Source organism: Vanessa tameamea, chromosome 6 (genome assembly GCF_037043105.1).
Source record: "Vanessa tameamea isolate UH-Manoa-2023 chromosome 6, ilVanTame1 primary haplotype, whole genome shotgun sequence".
Taxonomy (NCBI): domain Eukaryota; kingdom Metazoa; phylum Arthropoda; class Insecta; order Lepidoptera; family Nymphalidae; genus Vanessa; species Vanessa tameamea.
In genome coordinates, this window is record NC_087314.1 from 8,796,566 (window position 1) to 8,815,163 (window position 18,598).

General features: G+C 30.4%; 2 protein-coding genes across 2 annotated transcripts; one reads left to right on the forward strand and one right to left on the reverse strand.

Moving 5' to 3' along the window:
• Positions 1-11,568: 11,568 nt before the first annotated feature.
• LOC113393420 (GTPase Era, mitochondrial) lies at positions 11,569-14,424 on the reverse strand. Its single transcript, XM_026630291.2, has 5 exons — positions 14,094-14,424; positions 13,887-14,011; positions 13,447-13,621; positions 12,852-13,043; positions 11,569-12,009 (listed from the first exon to the last, which is right to left on the reverse strand). The coding sequence occupies exons 1-5, from the start codon at positions 14,277-14,279 to the stop codon at positions 11,629-11,631; spliced, it is 1,059 nt and encodes a 352-aa protein (XP_026486076.2). The 5' UTR covers positions 14,280-14,424; the 3' UTR covers positions 11,569-11,628.
• A 1,101-nt stretch (positions 14,425-15,525) lies between these two features.
• Positions 15,526-18,240, forward strand: LOC113393410 (histone acetyltransferase KAT6B-like). Its single transcript, XM_026630281.2, has 6 exons — positions 15,526-15,722; positions 15,810-16,058; positions 16,132-16,430; positions 16,601-17,158; positions 17,303-17,659; positions 17,985-18,240. Exons 2-6 carry the CDS (start codon positions 15,812-15,814, stop codon positions 18,129-18,131), a joined length of 1,608 nt encoding a protein of 535 aa, XP_026486066.1. The 5' UTR covers positions 15,526-15,722; positions 15,810-15,811; the 3' UTR covers positions 18,132-18,240.
• Positions 18,241-18,598: the final 358 nt, after the last annotated feature.

The following is an 18,598-nucleotide window of genomic DNA, read 5'->3' on the forward strand; positions in this document are numbered from 1 at the left end:
AATGCAATTTGTTAGGTTAAAAAATTATTTTCTTTAATTTAATTGAAAAAAAAGATCTATTCAATAAAAAAATAAGAATCCTAAGCTATTAAGAATCGACGAGTTTGTCGAGAAACAAATAAGTAAAAAATAAAAATCAAATAACTCCTTTTTCCTTTTGAAGTTAACGAAAAATATAAAAAATAATGGCTCTGTACATTGCTTACCGAAAATACATTGTGTTTTCTCTCATATTTTGGGTATCTATTTAGATATAAAGTATAATACATATTATAGTAGACATAAATGAGATAAATCAAAATAAATGTAATCAAAATAAACATAGCTAGTTTTACGAGCTACACCACGCGAACATAATTGAGCACAGCCTGCCGCCCTCCTGTTTAAATAAGCGTTGAAGTGTTAACTTCAAAAATCAACTAACATTTTCTAACCCAGTGAATCATCCCTCAGTAGTCTTTTACTCGAGTCAAGACATGTTTACTTTCCCTTCAGATAAATTTACCGTTTTGATTTGACATTGTTTATCCTTAAATCCTTTTAGGAGCTTTTGATGTTTTGTTTTTTCTTTTTAATTTATTTAAGAAAAAACAGCGTATCGAAACATAATTTATATAGCTGAAACTGACCAGTAAATTTTGTTATAATAGAAACCCGTCTCGGCTTCGTTTATCCCATTGTATTTTTTTAAACAATTAAATATTAATAAATATATGTATATTATATACGAATAAATCGCCCCTTAGTCACATCATATTGTAATATACATTATCACGCGTTGTAAACATCATGATATTCCTAAAAGTAATGATTCAAATTGAAAATTATCTTCTTTGCATAAAACTTTTTACACATAAAAGTGATTGCTAACTCTAAAAGTTGATGACTGTTGTTCACTTTTTATAGGCATTTGAGATTTATCAATGTTTCAGTAGTTTTCTAATGTCGGTAATAGTTTAAGAAACTTTATCTTTCAAAGCACTCAGACCGATAATAATTTTGTCTCTTTGACATAATAATGATAATACAATATCTCTAAAAATTCACAAGATATAAACATCGACAAACTATAAACTAATATAATATAGAAATTCTATAGCAATCGGATTAATAGTTATTGCGTAAAAAGGTTAAAAAAAATCAACAAACGTTACCTCTTTATAAACATAAAGCAATACATATATATGTGATACGATAAATAAACATCACTTATAAAACCTTCGTGCATAATCATACAGATATAATTACTTGTATAAAAAAACAACGTCATGAAACATTAATATTATGGTTATTAATTTTCAGTAGAAAGTAAAGTTTGCCAGGGTTGTTATTTTTATCGAGTAGGATAATGATCGTAATTTCTAATCATATTATTCACGTTTTCATTAAGCACCCTCGTCGTCTTGTAAATTTAATTGATAATTAAAAGTCCAGGAGGCTATTGCTCAGCATTCGTGTATTAACCGGCTTTACTTTAAATTTGAAGTCCTTAAAGAATTTATATGCTACGAGTAAATTTTATTCATTTTTATATAAATAATATTGGAATTTTGGAATAATATTGATAGTGGTTTTATATTGAGTCTATAATGAGATGCGGATTTTTTTTTTTCATAGATTTAGGGAAATACAGCTAAGCTAACTGAACATTTGTGTATATTTAAATTAAGAAAGCAACATCCCCATAACCCTAGAAACCTGGTAACAATAGTCTTAAGTCTATTGTTGTGAATGCAGGAGGGAATTTCGAATATGTAGAACTGTAGGTAAATTGTATTGGTCATATACATAAATTTACATATTAAATAGAAATTCAAACCCTGTACAGGACAGTATCTAATAATGATATGTACATATATTAATGTATATTTTTAACATTTCCGTAAATATTAATATTGTAATTATTTTGACGTAAAAGATATACTGTTCATAACAATAATACGTTAAAGCATACACAGTATTTATCTAATTATATTATTGCAAGCAACGATCTACCCTGAGCCGAGATGGCCCAGTGGTTAGAACGCGTGCATCTTAACCGATGATTTCGGGTACAAACCCAGGCAAGCACTACTGAATTGAATGAATCTGAATTTTCATATGCTTAATTTGTGTTTATAATTCATCTCGTGCTCGTCGGTGAAGGAAAACATCATGAGGAAACCTGCATGTGTCTAATTTCAAACGAAATTCTGCCACATGTGTATTCCACCAACCCGAATTGGAGCAGCGTGGTGGAATATGCTCCAAACCTTCTCCTCAAAGGGAAAGGAGGCCTTAGCCCAGCAGTGGGAAATTTACAGGCTGTTAATGTAATGTAAAAAACTACTATACTAAACCCAGCCCACCATCATATAGACAAATTAAAGATATAAAGCCTCGTTTTTTTATGAATAACTATATAATATGAACAAATACATCCATTATACCATCAATATCGATCAATCCTATCAAACTAGCAGCTTATACTAACTTATCCAAATACTCGCACACGTCTTTTTCCAAATACTGTATTTTTTTTGTTAATTGGTATATTTTTTTATAAAAAATAATACTAACGTTTATTCATATTAAAAGAAAAAAAAACTTACTACAGATTTTTTAGTAAGTAATAATATCGTATGACAAATTAATTGAATCAATATAAAAAGGCGACTGTTGCTTATCAAGAAAAAGTAAGGCAATTATACAACGTATAGTTTGTATGGCTTGTAGATTTTGCCACTTAATATTAAACATACATGTGCTGCAATGAATTCAAATTCCGTTGTTCTTTTATGACCTAAAATTAATTACTACTGTAATTTCACGTATCCCTTTTGTTTTAGTCAATTTAAGTGATGATAAATTTAACTATAATTCATTTTTTTTACACATTTTTATATACTTCAAAACATATTCTGTGGTACAATTTCACGTTTACGCGGAACCTTGTGATGACATATTATAATCATTATATTCCCTACAGACCTGTTATTCCCATTAAAATTCTTATCTTCAAGATTGATGACTGGACCGAAAAGAAATATAGAACGAAAAAAATTGAATATTCCTTTTCCATTTTTAGAAAACATTTATACTAATATTCATCCAAATTTTATAACGCTCTACATGGAGTCTAACCTAACCAAGAATGTAATCCATATTCTAAGTGCTCAATATGTATTTGTTAGACCTCACAGACTGTGAATATAAGATATAAATTATATATTTAGTTATAGGCCATAACAGTACATGCGCGTTAAAAATTAAAGAAAAATACATATACATAAAATTTTTCAAATACAAGAATACCTTATTAGAACCGGTCTGAACTTAATCATTCTATTTAAATTAAACTACATCGTTATTTTACCTTTATTGAACAAGAACTCAGATATTAGATGAATGAAATAATTGTTAAGCTTAGGCAACGTTTACGTATAACGCTATGTAATAAAAGCTTTAAACTAAATGTAACAAAAAGATGTAAAGGATTAAAACGTTAGACTTATAACTTATAGTCTTTTATTTTAATCGTGTAGGAAGGTGGACTGGCAAATTGGCCCCCAACAGTGGTCTACACAGCCCATATAATCATACATTGGCGCTTTAAGAAACATTAACCATTCCTTAACTCAACCTTGGGAACTAAGATGTTATGTGAGTTTTTTTACGAACAAAATATCCATGTAAACATATTACATACTTTTATTTTCAACAGAAAGGCTGTTCTTTTATTGGTGTCAATCTAAGTTATTTGTGACGACACCTAATTTATCAAGTCTATCTTCTCGGAATTATGCAGACGAAACTGAAATGTATTGTTTTTACCTGGGTTCGCAATACTAAAGGTAGTTATTAATTTTCCGAAAAATACAAATGATAACGATACAATAAAAATGGCTGATATCTTTTTCCATTTATTATTATATTCGATTTGACAAAGTTGCCTTAAACAAAATTATACGTTTTGTTTATTTTAACAAATTACTGGAAAAAGAAACAGAAATACACGATCATATTTTTTTACATAAATGCTTTCGCTAGTCTCCTTATGCCAATGAGATAAATCTTCGAGATAGCGGTTCTCAGGTGGATGTTACGTGAAAATGTCGCTGATGGCGAAAATGATCTCGTATGTTTCAGTTACAGGAGTAATTTAGTGCCGAAGAGATATCAATGCCATTCGTGAGGGAAATTATCTATATAACTATCACTTACCCAATATTTTACATGTGACTTGGTTAATGTAAAATGTCTTACTACACTAAATCTGATGATGTCATCCTGACCAATTTCAGCGACGATAGTCAATCTCAAGGGAGACCAAACAACTACGCAGGATATATTCTATTGCACAAATGTGTGCACAAACAGAGTTGCACTTTCTGTTCCCTCACTTTCATGATCTTATGGAACGGCGAAAAACAAAAGAGGCAAATACAGTTCAGTCATGAATTGTCGGAAAAAAATATACTACAAAATATTATAATAAATAAATATAAAATAGTTTCATTTACAATGAAAAATAAATTTTACATTTATAAACAATAAAGAAATTACGGAATTGAAACCCTCTGATGTATGTATAATCAAAAATAATACAATTAAAAAAAGGAGTTCATATAGAGAAAAAAAAAGAAAGTATTGATATTTTTCTTTAATATCACAATATGCAAAGTTATAGTATAGCTGTACTCTTTCTAATACAAAAATTTTCTTTGCATAATTAGTTCGTGACCTAGTAAGTTCAATCTTGTATTTATTCCTTAAATTGTGCGTGTTTTTTTACGTAATTGTACATATATTAGACTAAATATAATTTGTTATAATATTTTTAATTAGAATAATATACGTGTAAATGGGCAAAGTTATGTAATATTTAATATTTCCCCACTTAAGGCACCACTCAAGGCTCAACTCAAGGCACTTCTGAAGTCAAGACACACGAACAAGATATTAATAAATAATTCCAGTACACCAAACCATTCATTAATACTTTATTTATTTACTGAACATTATCGTCATCCTATCCAAACTATCTAGGTGGCCATGTAAACGCCTATCTGTATATTCATTTAGGAATTACGTATTAACTAATCTCCCATCCACTCGTCCACCTATCCACTCATTCTCCTATTAACATTCAGTCTCTGCAATTCTGTCGAATAAATCCAGATGTATCTTATAGTTTTAATAAATATCGAAATGGTCTATAAGATTTTCTTTCACCATAACATACTATTTCAAATATTTTTAAAGAAATTCCTTTTATTGTATTTTTTTTAAATATTCAAGTTTATAAGTAACCTTTGATTTTTATATTTTTACATTTTGGATTTTTCCTAACTTCATGTAATGTTAGTTGAACGGCTAAAGTTATAAGTAGATACGATCTTGCGAGGTACTCTCGCAACTTCAGATTTTAAAACCTGCGAAAATAATTCTGAGTAAACTTACTTCTATTTCATTTTTATGATTGCCCAAGTTTTTACAGGTGATGAGAGAGAAAAAGGAAATATATTTTTATAGCAAAACTTTAAGCTTGGCAATATTATTAGAATAACTACTACGAAAATAATTGTCTGTAAATCAACAGATTTATTTGTCACTTCTAGTTAAATAAATATTAATAATACATAAATTATACATACATTGTATTTTATTAACAATATTGAGTTATTAGTCTTGTTTAACTGCTAATTACTAATTTTTGGGCATAGATTCTACTCTACATAGCCTTCTGACGTACCTACTGTCAAATATAATAGATACTAAAACTAATAAAAACAATTGATATTATTATACTTTTTTTAATAACCTTGATATAACCTAATAATTATTGAGTGTTAATAATTATTTTTCTTGGTCCAAGCTCAAGCACATGTCTAGAAAACGTAATATTAAATTTATTTAAGTTTTGACTTAACTTGAAAATAATGTCCTTTTAAGTATATATACATAATTGAAAATATATCAAGTAAGTTATTATTTATTATAGCCCTATTGCAAGCAAGACCAAACCAATTTGGACACATGTGCAGAGGATCTCGTGCCAACTTTCTGCACACTTAGCAAGGCGTTAAAACGCGCCTTTATAACGCAGATAAGCACGTTGGGATAAACATCGTATTTATGAAACTAGCCAGAATAAATTTTAGCTAAATAGAAAATATGTAATCTAGGAAATACAAAATTTTATTGTAGATTCCATTTTTCTACTTGTGGTTAAGTTATTATTTATTATGAATTACGAAACGAACTATTAATAAATTTATTATCACGTGCTATCACAGTCCATGGGTGTCACAAGTCACAGGCTGACTGTTGTATAATATAGATACACATTTACATATTTAGTTAATTGTGTGTTTGATTAAATTTGAATGAATAAGTCCAAAGTTCACACTTTATACTTTTTTTTATAAAAACGTGAATACAGTAGATATAGAATAGAAGGCAGAATGTTTAAAGTCGTTGACAAAGTAGCAAGTTGCAGTAATAATAAACATATAAATTTAAAATTTAAATTGTAGAAACAAAAGGATAAAATTGTGAATGACCCTAAACTATACCACACACATTACTACAACGTTAGGATCACTAAGTGTCATAAAATGGTTTTTAAAATCATTGCGTTTACTTTATTACATTATATTATTTACAGTCTCAAAACGAAGAGCTGATGGAGGGACGCCAGGCGGCCTATAAAGTGACCGTCACTGGCAATTAATACCATAGTTTTATTTGTATTGATGTATGTCAATCTAAATTTTAAAAGTATTGCTATAATTAAGATTACATCAATAAAATTGAATATAATATACATACATCTGTACTGTATTAATATTATATTGTTATTAAATTATTATTATTATAGTAATAACCTCAACCGCAACTCGCAATCCAGCATCGTATTCGCGAACATTTCGGTTTATGAGTAGCTCATGGTAAATATCACTAGTGGTAAAAGTTTATATTTCTGGATTTTTCGTGACAATACCTCAGATTTGAAAAAACTGAGAATAAGTTTTATTTTTTCGTTTTGCGGGCACTAACCAGAGTGGAACTTCCATTTAATTTTTAATATAAAGATGCCTACATTTTGTTTGTATTTATTTTTGAAAAATACATAAATATACATAGCTTCTTATATTAATGTTTCTGCAAAGTTTGCACCTGCGTGTACGAGTATTTATTATTAGTATATAGGTATATACTAATAATAAATAAGTTAAAGTAATCACTTTTATTACATAACCAAACTATATAGCACCTAGTTATAAATTGGATTTAGGAAATTTTTGAGTATAACAAGTAATTTTAATAAAGAAAGATTTAAACAAGAAAGCATACCCAGTATCCGGTAGCTAAAGTCCATGTTATTGTAAACAGAGTAGTAATCATATATGACATATACATTTGAGGCATTTAAAACTATGATAAAAATCCGTTAATTCTCCAAATTTTGACTAATACATACGCTTGTATACAATGTTATTAAAAAGCTTATATTGAAAAAGAGAAAGACTAGGAGCGTTCAGTAAGATCAATGTTATACTTGACAGGATACTGACTGTAAATTTACTTTGTATTTTTATTTAAAAAAAAAAACGTAAGTTAGAAATGGGTAACTTATTAGCAGTAAGTAGTATATTGTTATGTTTATTATAATACATATTAATGGGGAAAAAGCGTCAGGGAATTCTTTCTTCGTTACTACACACATTTTTTTAACAATGTAATAAATATTATTTATTTAATAATAATTTATTAGAAAAGCCATAATTAAATATAGATAAAAATATACGATCAGCTTCATATTATTATAATTTCACAGCAATGAACAGACATCTACGTAGTCGTACAATTGAAACTTCTCCCCGATGTAACCGCATCCTCGAAAACGGCGTGAATTTTTAGAAGTACGCGAGTAATTGTTACTGGAGTGCTTAAAAGCTTTACTTTCAAACCGTTTTAACATATCCGGAAGCCTGGAGCAGTTACGTATCTATTCACTTATAATATTTTATTCTTGTAATCGTGGAAATGGCGATACGTTATAATAGTTATCGATTATAAAAATTTTTGTAAAATCTAGAGTTCATTTGATACAGAGAATTAATTAAATCATTTATACTTAGCTATACTTCAGCTATACTTAGTATATACTTAGCTGTGTCAAGACCCAATGGCTACATGACTAGTAATAATCGAAATGAATGAGGGAATATGCCGAATTATTGTGTATTAGGATGGTCTAGCAATTAGTCTGCTTTTTATATGATATTTAAATTAAAAGTGGAAATTATTTGACTTGTATGGATCACATAATTTTACCTGTGCAAATTTAGCATATCTTCTAAGGTATTGGCCCTGACTAGCCCTACCTCCGCGAATCCGGGACGGTGGTCGCTCGCTCGGGCTTCCACGCGGAACCAGCTAGAGTTCCCAGGACGGATCGCCCGCAAGATTTTGCCGCCATCCACGACACCGTATTTTAACCACGTATCACCCACACTGCAATGACCCTCTGCGGTCTACGCAGAAAAGCCGTTTCATGGTATCAACCAGGGTTGTACCCTCTCCGACTGAGTTTATCGTGACATTTTTTGTTCATAACTCATATTGAATAAAGTCTCCTCAGTAAAGGAAAACATCGTGAGAAAATATGTTAGTTTGTGTCAAAGAAATCTGAAGTACAAGCCTGCAGTGGAGCAACGAAATAAGCGTCCAATCCTTATTTTTGGTAGGTCTAAGGCTAAGGCGTAAGATTACGAAATGCGACTTTAGGTTTTTTTATATTTCCTTTAAACATTTTTTTTATGGAATTCTGATTTAATTAACAATATGCCACCATGTTTGATTAGTTAGAACGAATACTTTAAGCAATGTTATTATAAATTATTATGTAAAAAGCAAAATGATAAAAAAAAAAATTGTGTCTATATATTTCTATCTAAACAATATATCTAGGTACTTTACAGTTTTAGGTTACATAGCGGGGTACCAAAATGTTTTACATTATAAGAAGATAGAGTTAAGAAGCTGACTGTGTTATTCTCCAGTATCACAGAAAATACGTAATGCCGATGATGCAGATTTCTCTCCGGTGGTATGAGATTGTCGTCTGATCGAGCTATGAGAGTGAGCGAATAATATATCTGGGGTAGATGTTGAGATTGGCCTTAGTAGCCGAAAATAGATCATTAACTTATTATCTTCAAAAATAGCCATACAATTTAAGGATCAGGCATTCTAGAAAAAATTTGAAAACCGAAATGAATATGTGTTTCAGCACAAATTTTATTTTAACAATTTATTACGTAATATTTTGTCAAAAGGCTGAAAACTTTTATTGGTTATTCATAATATGAGCAGAAATAATGCAACTAAAAAGGCTTTTATCACGGATACAAAAATGCCTACTAAAATCCGACGTATATACGTGAATTTGCAAGTATAGCACCAGAAGATTTGTTATAAAAGTGCAAGCACGTGGAACATTCACAAAATGAATATTTTAGACATAAAATTAATACACATGTTTAGAAACGAAGCAGGCAGAAACGAAAGACATTTAAAGTCGTCCTTTACAGACCAACTACGCCTCCCGACGCGTAAGTACCTACTTAAAATAATTCCTTAGTGCAAATATACAGTAGTAAAAAGACATTGGCAATATTCATTGAAAATAAAACAAGTAATAAAATATTTGAACGTTAGATCGAAACTAATTTCGAAAACGGAAATTAAAAACTAAGAACAAGATTTCACAACACTATTACCAATTTTAAGAAGAATTTAACGATCGGAAGTTACCAACTAGATTACCTTAATACGAAACCAAAATATGAAAAACTTAGTCGAAAAATCGAAACATATTGGAATAAATTCAAATAAAATCAAAGGATTTCAATATTTGTTTATTTGTATTTATGTTGCTGACTTCACGACTTTAACGTGTATTGTTTAAAACAATCTCGATTTACGGCAAGCACTCGATTGATACGCTTACAACACAATCGAAGCCTAAGTGCTTTCCACTTGCCACAGAAATTGTGGGTCCTCGATGTACCTACTCCAGACGTTTATTGTTTTATGTCTTCTCTGCTCTTATATATACACAGATATAACTTCATTTCTAAAGACGTTAAACTTATAAAGTAAGTAAGCAATAAGTCTGTAAATATGCATAAACGTGTAAGATGTTATCCTATATTTAGAGTACTATCTTGTTTTTTATCTTTTTTTTATCGTACAAAATATAAATCCAAGTAGTTCAAACATTTTTATATACGCACTATTTAATAAATTGATAAATATTTGTTAATGTTTTCAAAGTAGGTGTCTATAATAATAAAATAGCCATCAGGCTCGTCTTAATCCAGGGTGCATGGGGTGCAAAAAACAAAAGCACCGCAAGTTGGGAGACATCTTGCCGGTGATAATCAAAACTTGGACCACCGGTCCACCCTAGGTCTCTTAAAAATATTTTTTGACACATCGACAAAACAATGTTTGAGGCCGGGCGCTTGTTGTGCTCAAGACAAAAATATTCTTAAAAACAGACTCAGAAAATGTCGAGAATATAATAGTACATTTCCAAGACGAATATGACATTTTAATAATTAGTCGTTAGTCTTTAGAATTTATTTCAAGTATACATAACTTTTACGGGCTTACACAGTAAAACGGACTAAGTCAAACGAACCCTACATCACATAAACTGAAACTTTCTATCCGTAACTAAGTCTTAGCAAGTTGCGCAGTTTAACTTTACTAACTTTTCGAATGTTCTAATTATAACGCAACTACTATTGTTTGAAATGTAATGACTAAGACAGAGGATTTACTTAGCTTTATCCAGGGAAAAAAGGTTTTTTTTTCAGGTGTAATGATTGTACAGCAGTTGCAACTTATATAAGGTAATGAATATTCCATATTTTGTATTGCCTACAAATTATGTATATTTTATTTTTTGTCGTTGTCTATGTTTAATTTTTTTGTCGTAATAAACCAATGACGATTGACGTCATTCATTTTTCTTTTTTTTGTAATCGATAGGCGGACGAGCAAATGAGTCACCTCGTGGTAAGTGGTCACCACCGCCCATAGACAATGACGCTGTAAGAAATATTAACCATTCTTTACATCACCAATGCGCCACCTATGCGAACTAAGATGTTACATCCCTTGTGCCTGTAGTTACACTGCCTCACTCACCTTTCGAACCGGAACACAACAACGAGTACTGCTGTTTGGCGGTAGAATATCTGATGAGTGGGTGGTAACTACCCAGACGGGCTTGCACAAAGCCCTACCACCATAAATGGTTATGAATAAATGCCGAAGGGACAATCAAAAAAACACCTATTGATATGAGCAAATTGCTTCCTTCCTTACCACTAATTAAGTAGCAATAGCAAAGACTAGATGGAAATCGCAAAAGCTGGTAAATATTTTTCACAGTTACGTAAATCGTCTCAATATTTGTTTATCTATTCACGGTTTTGTGCTTGTAAATTTGGTTGAATTAATTATAATTTATCTCAATTTAGATTGTTAATTAAATAAAAAAAAATATTTTCTTGTATATTCTTTACTAATCACAAAAATAACAAATATGATGACATTAACAGGTTATTAAATAGTTTGTTCTGATGTGGCTTTATTTTTTACTCTTAATTGGATATCTATGACGACGGGCTTTTTAAACATGTCTACTAAATCATTTCTAACGTGGGATTTGATTTGTTGCAGCCGCCCTCCCCCAGCCCCACTAATTAACCTGACTAATCTTTCTGTGGGACATTCAACTGAAACGGAACACATAATTTTATCTTCATCTGCAACATCGTCAAAATATTCCAGCTTCGTGGTTAAGGTATAAGGAATTTCTTGGGTAAGAAAGTCCATGAATTTCGCTCTCACAGTTTCTTCTATTAATATTTCCGGCGTCTGATCGGTCCATTCTGATGGATCATAATGCAGGTAACGAAGTTTAGCATTATTAATTAGATATTGCTAAAAGAAATAAAACTTTATAAATTAAATATGAAGTTTTTGATAACCCATATATTTAAGTCGAATGAAAGGAGCGGTATAAGATAAGAAAAAAATGTTTTAAATGCGTAAGACAAAAACGCCCAAACTAAATTGGTAATTGGTAGAGCCGTGATGGCCCAGTGGTTAGAACACGTGCATCTTAACGATTATTTCGGGTTCAAACCCAGGCAAGCATCACTGAATTTTCATGTGCTTAATTTGTGTTTATAATTCATCTCGTGCTCGGCATTGAAGAAAAACATCGTGAGGAAACCTGCATGTGTTTAATTTCAACGAAATTCTGCCACATGTGTATTCCACCAACCCGCATTGGAGCATCGTGGTAGAATATGCTCCATACCTTCTCCTCGAAGGGAGAGGAGGCCTTAGCCCAGCAGTGGGAAATTTACAGGCTGTTAATGTAAATTGGTAAACAGTATATTGCATTTACACAGCAATTCATGCAGTACCCATAAGACATAAAAATGACATAATATATAATTTTTTTTCTATCAATACATGACCAGTAAACAATAATTATTATTATTTACTAGCATCTTTCAAATTTTTTTAAATACCTAATTACTTGGTAGTAATTACCAACTCTACTGCTAAACGGCACTTTGTAGTATTTTTGTATAGTCAAGTTTCAATAACAACAACATTGACATAACATCTTAATTCCCAAAATCAGTGATACTTGGCAATCTAAAGTATAGTTAACATTCTTTATAGTGCCAATATCTATAAGTGGTGATGACCACTTACCATCAGTCGATCCATTTGTCAGTGTACCTTCCCATTGAGAATAAAAAAAATACCTTTATATCTAATACACCATCTCCATTAAGTGCAGATACCAAGAAGACATCAGAGAAGTGACTGTAACCTTGTGCCTGATCTTGGGTCTTCCTAGTTTTATTTGCATTAGGTATTTTACTACCGGCAATGATACCATTTGTAAGGTTGCTTATGATAGTCAATAATTGTTTCTTAGACTTTAACATATCCACCTAAAAACAGTATATAATAACAGTAATATTAGGAAGTAAATAAACATATTTAATGAGTGACATAAATTAAAAAAGTTACTAAGACTTGTAGTTTAAAATCTTACAGATGGGATTATACATTATACTAATATTTTTAAAAGATCTTAAGTAGCTATTGTTATACATTCAAAACCAAGCAGCCAAATCTCACGAGAAGGAATGTTCCTTTAAACAACTGTACTAATAGTAATTTCAACAATTTATTGTGTTTTTCTTTTAAGATATTATGAATAGAAGCCATTTTTCCTGAACCTAGTTGTGTGAGAGCAAAAAGTTCAGAGTGGCCCTGTGGTTTAGACCACACTTAAAAAATCATTCAAGACAATATCATTATCATATATATATCATCACTTGTTACCAGTACCTTGTTTATAATTAAAAAACTAGGTATATCTTTGACCATTTCCAGCATATTAACAACATCGTTATGTAATCTATCTTTTGTCCATTTATTTGAAATATCATGTACAACTCCTATTACATCTGCACATCTTAAGCTCTTTTGACATGCGGCAAGCATAGATTCCGGTAATTTATATCTGAAAATAGAAAAAAAAAAAGTTTTAATCCATAATAAAACAAATGCTTGGAAAAATTATATGTGACTGTATTTTAATATTACTTTATGTTATTTGCACTGACTTTTAAATAATTTAAGGTAATGCTTGTAACAATATTCTACTGCAATAATCAATATTGTTGGATTCAGTTTGCAGGGTGAGTGATCCAGTAAAACTACAGACACAGAAAGGTAATATTTGAGTTGACTAAATGTTTAAAATGAAATACAAAAATAGTATATACCTCTTTTGTTCTTTAACAGTAACAATACCAGGAGTATCCAAAAATACAATTTGAGTATTATTTTCATAACAAAGAGCACGTGTTAATTTGGTAGTTGTATGTACTTTATTGGAAGCAGCACATATCTGAAAAAAAGTTATTATATCAGTTATCTATGACTTTTGTGTCAACATACGTTTAAAAAAATAAACTTTTGTTATGACTCACTTTCCTCTCTAAGATCTTATTTATTAATGTACTCTTTCCTGCATTTGGCGCTCCAATGATTGCTACATTAACGACTTTACCTAGACTTTTTTTACATTCTTGCTGCGGTTGTGACGAATAAAATAAGGCTTGGAGGATAGAAGTGTTACACTTTAAACGTAAAGCAACACAAAAAAGCTTAGACATTTTGTAGTAAAATATAATATTGCCTACATATCAAAAAATATGTATATTTTTTAAACAATTACCAAGTAAACTTTTTTATTATATTAAAATCCACTTTTAAATATTTATCTGGACAGTTTATAAAATATAATGTGATTTTGTCCTGCTACTCTAACCTCCAATAAAATTTTGTTTTGACAGTTCATTGAAGACAAAAGTCAAAACATAAGAATTTATTATTTAAGTTTTCCATTTTTATTGGTTCTTATACTACAGTTTCAGCTCATATGTAATAGTAGCATAAAATAAGTCGTCTTATAAAAATAAAAAAAAGTAGTCGTCATTTATATTTATTAATTATTAATAACACTCATTGCTATATTTATTACGATTAATTATGAAGATTATTTCATTCAGTTCGAGATAATTATATTGCTATAACTTGACGTCAATAAATAAAAATAACAGCCACAATGTTTACTATGATTAATAATTATCGAACTAATTTTATTTTTATTAAATACATTTCTATAAATGTTGATTACAAAGGAAACATTTAAATTAATAAAATGTGACTTAATTAATGTATCTAGTACATTTAATTAAGTCGCAATTAAATTTTAATGCTAAGCTGCAATGGGTCTTCATCTTAATAAGTTGGTCAGTAGGCTCAGCTCTACAAAATTCGTGATTAAAAAAATTACATCGCTTTAAGATATAAATGCGCGTCGCTTGGTCTATTTAATTTTTCTTTCACAGTATGCTATCCTCAGAATTTTTTCTTCACAGTCAGCATGACTCTTTACAGAGTTGTCATGGCTGTTACTATTAGAGTAATTTTAATACGAATAGTACTTATAATTACCTCCAATGTAATATTTCTTCTTTTTGTAAGGTTGATTTTACCAAGGTTATCTATATATTTTTATAGTTCCATCCATCGAGTAGAATATGTATGCTTTATCTTCTTTCCACCTGGGTTGGTACCACCATATGCTCAATGAGACCCACATTCTCGACTTAATTTAACAACGTTGGCCATTCTTAAGGTAGACTAGCGATCTCCACTGTACATATTATAGAGCTTAAGCGCAGGTAATAGGTAGTAGTAGCAAACTGCGGTCAAATTAAGTAACAGTTTGCTTTAGACAATAATATATTTACCTATTTAACTGCTATTTTAATAGAATATGTAAAATAGCGGGTATTAATCCGTAATGATCAAATTATTTACATTTTTGGTGATGGCAATATCGGTCGAATAGTCCCAGAATTAGTTATTAGATAGGTACTTCTGAAGTTCTGATTCTGTAGCATATAACTTGTCTACTACTTTTGTAATTTTTGTACTTAATAACAACTTATGTTTCTAAGTATTGTTATTTTTCAGTTTTTATATTTTTTGCCACTGATTATTAAGCCATATCCGACTAGATTTAAATTTATCGGAATGCATTTGCTCAGGTACTTTATTTCTATTCTTTCTATATAATATTTTGATTTTTCGTGCACAACTATCTGAAATATAATGAGATTTAATTTTATTTTTAGAAATGTCAGAGATAAAGTATAAAAATCAAATTCTAGCAGCGATCGATCACTTGCGTTCAAGAAAATCAAGACCAGATATAAACAGAATTTGTAAGTTTATGTTAAAGTGTTATAAAGTAACACCGAAAGACACCAAGGCGGACTTGAAACGTTGTTTAAAAGAAAAAAGTATATATAAAGTCGATTATAAAGATAATGTAAGCTACAGAAACGCAGCTAAGTGGCGGAAAAAGTCAACCCAAAATAACAGTATGTGTATAATTGTTTTTATTTATTTATCTGTAAAAATACTGAAGTTTAATAATACCTCCATCAATTTTAGAAATGAGTGCGACTGTTGCTACAAGTGAGAGACGTATAATAACATCAGCTATTGCAACTTTAATTTATCAAGATCAAAGTTATTTAGAAAATGGTATTGCCTTTGATGATTTAGTAAGAGTAGCAGCTTCACAAGAATCTAAATACTCGAAGAAACAATTGGAAACTATTATTAATAAGGAGCTCTCATCTGGGAGTCTGGTGAAGTTACCAAATGGAACTTTAGCTCTAGGACCAGCAGATCATGATGGAGATAGCTCAGACAGTTTTAAATTTGAATATAATGATTCAAACACTAAGGTACATTCTTACATAATTATTTTTTTCAGCTAATTTGATTGTATCGCTTTTAGTTGCCCTAGTCAAAATTATCTATGTAAATGTGATGAAATTTAGTCAAAATTAAAGTTTAATTCTGAATTTCATAAAAGAACTATTATGTACACTTAAGATTAAGGATTACATTTTAGATGACATCTTCAGCTAATTCTTCATGTCGGTCTTCTCCACAACGCACAAGAGGAAGACCGAAAAAGCGTGGTGGTGGGACATCGAGCAATAGCATGCACAGTAATAGTCAAAATGCAGGTGTAAGGGTTGGAGAGAGACGTAAAATGGCTAAAAAAGTATTTGATCCTTCTGACAATAATGTTCCTAGTAAACGTAAAAGAGGTCGACCAATAGGATCTCTAAATAAAAGTACTATTAAGAAAAGGTTAATGATTGCGGGAAAAGATAAAGAAGACACTCCACTGTCTGAAAGCCAACAGTCATTGGATGGAAGTGGAGATGAAATGGAGCATGATGAACCAATTCCCCATGAAACTTCTGGAGGTGTATGTTCAGTTTGTTTAGTACAAAAACCTCGTGGTTCTAATGACAGACTAGTTGAATGTCGTGACTGTAATAACAAAGCACATTTAAGCTGTCTTCAATCTGGTTCTGGTATTTTAAAACCAAGGCCTGATAATACATGGCAGTGTCCTCATTGTAAGACATGTGTAGTTTGTTGTGAAACTAATGATGCAGTAAGTTGAAAATCTTTTTAATTTAAATTATATAGTCTATTTAAAAAGTGTTCTAAACTATAATATTAAAATCTGGACTATTTTATACTCACAAAATACTCACAATTTCATAAAGGTTAATATTTATTTAAATTTTTATTTCAGGGTATATTAACTGTATGCAGCATTTGTTCAGATGCTTATCATGCTCTTTGTCATTCACCACGAATACCTGAAAGGCTAAAAGCATGGGACCAATGGGAATGCAATAACTGTTTAGAATCTCGTCCCACTGTTGTAGGATCACCTACCACTCATCCAAATAATATAGATTATAGCACAAAAACAGCTACATTAGATCCATTTTTAAAACCACATGAATTAGATAGAGTGCAAACAAAATTGTCTGAAAATGTACCAATAGATGTAAGCATACCAGACATAAGTAATTGGAATGTGGACAATGTGTATGACTATTTTTTAGAACACTTTCCTGAAGCTGCTCCAATATTGCGAGAACAGGTCAGTATTATTCTTAAATTAAACTGTTTTATACAGAAAGGGACCAATGCACAGAAGCACAAATTATAGTTTTTTTTTTAATGTTTTAAATGAGACAAATAAGGTAATGAATTAAAAAATGTTACGTAATGTATTTAAAAATTCATAGCATTATTAATATTAATTTAACGTAATTTTACAAGGTTCCTGTCATTATAGAGTCACTACCACTTATATCTAAAAAATAATTGTGCATGTGTGGGTTGGTTACATTTCTGCACAACACGGTCCAATTATAAGACAGTATGCTATATAAGAATAGAATTATTTAAAAAAATCTTTGCAGGAATTTGATGGCCAGGCCTTAAGTATGGCATGCAGAGCAGATATTGTGAGAGGCTTAGGTTTACCCCTGGGTCCAGCTTTGGCTTTATATCGCATCATAGTGAAATTACAGACAAGAAAAGATGACTGGAGAATGTGTTGGGGCTGAAATTAAATTATATAAATTTATAAATATGATATATGTAAGAAAATAAATAGCTTTTGCTATGGATGATACCATATTTAACTGTTTAAATTAATTAAAAAATACCAATTCATGAGTTTAATTTAATTATCCTCAAAACATTATCTTTAAAAGGTGTAATGAATAGATGTGGATGCATATATGCACCGAATTGTGCGTTGCGTTAACGTTGACGCATTTCTTACAATTTTTTGCAAAAATCTACATATATTTTTTTTTCTTTGTGCGCTAATCAGACTGACCACTCGAGGGAAATCTTACATAGATCGTAGATATACAGGGTTATTTGTAATTCGACGTATTCCCGTTAGGAGGTGATAGGGGTGACTATTTGCGATAATTTTATCCCCCATATGCATAATGCAAAAGTGAACCATTTTTGAGTTATCGCGTTTTTTAGATTTTTTCAAAAGAAGTCAAAAATGCAACTT

Excerpts from the sequence above, each read along its gene's own strand:
- LOC113393420 (XM_026630291.2), bottom strand. The coding sequence starts at position 14,279 with ATGTCTAAGCTTTTTTGTGTTGCTTTACGTTTAAAGTGTAACACTTCT. Across the intron at positions 13,622-13,886 it reads ACTGTTAAAGAACAAAAGAG|ATATAAATTACCGGAATCTA; the intron begins GTATATACTATT and ends TTCTATTTTCAG. Across the intron at positions 12,010-12,851 it reads ATGGTGTATTAGATATAAAG|CAATATCTAATTAATAATGC; the intron begins GTATTTTTTTTA and ends TATTTCTTTTAG.
- LOC113393410 (XM_026630281.2), top strand. The coding sequence starts at position 15,812 with ATGTCAGAGATAAAGTATAAAAATCAAATTCTAGCAGCGATCGATCAC. Across the intron at positions 16,059-16,131 it reads AAAGTCAACCCAAAATAACA|AAATGAGTGCGACTGTTGCT; the intron begins GTATGTGTATAA and ends CATCAATTTTAG. Across the intron at positions 17,159-17,302 it reads GTTGTGAAACTAATGATGCA|GGTATATTAACTGTATGCAG; the intron begins GTAAGTTGAAAA and ends TTTTTATTTCAG.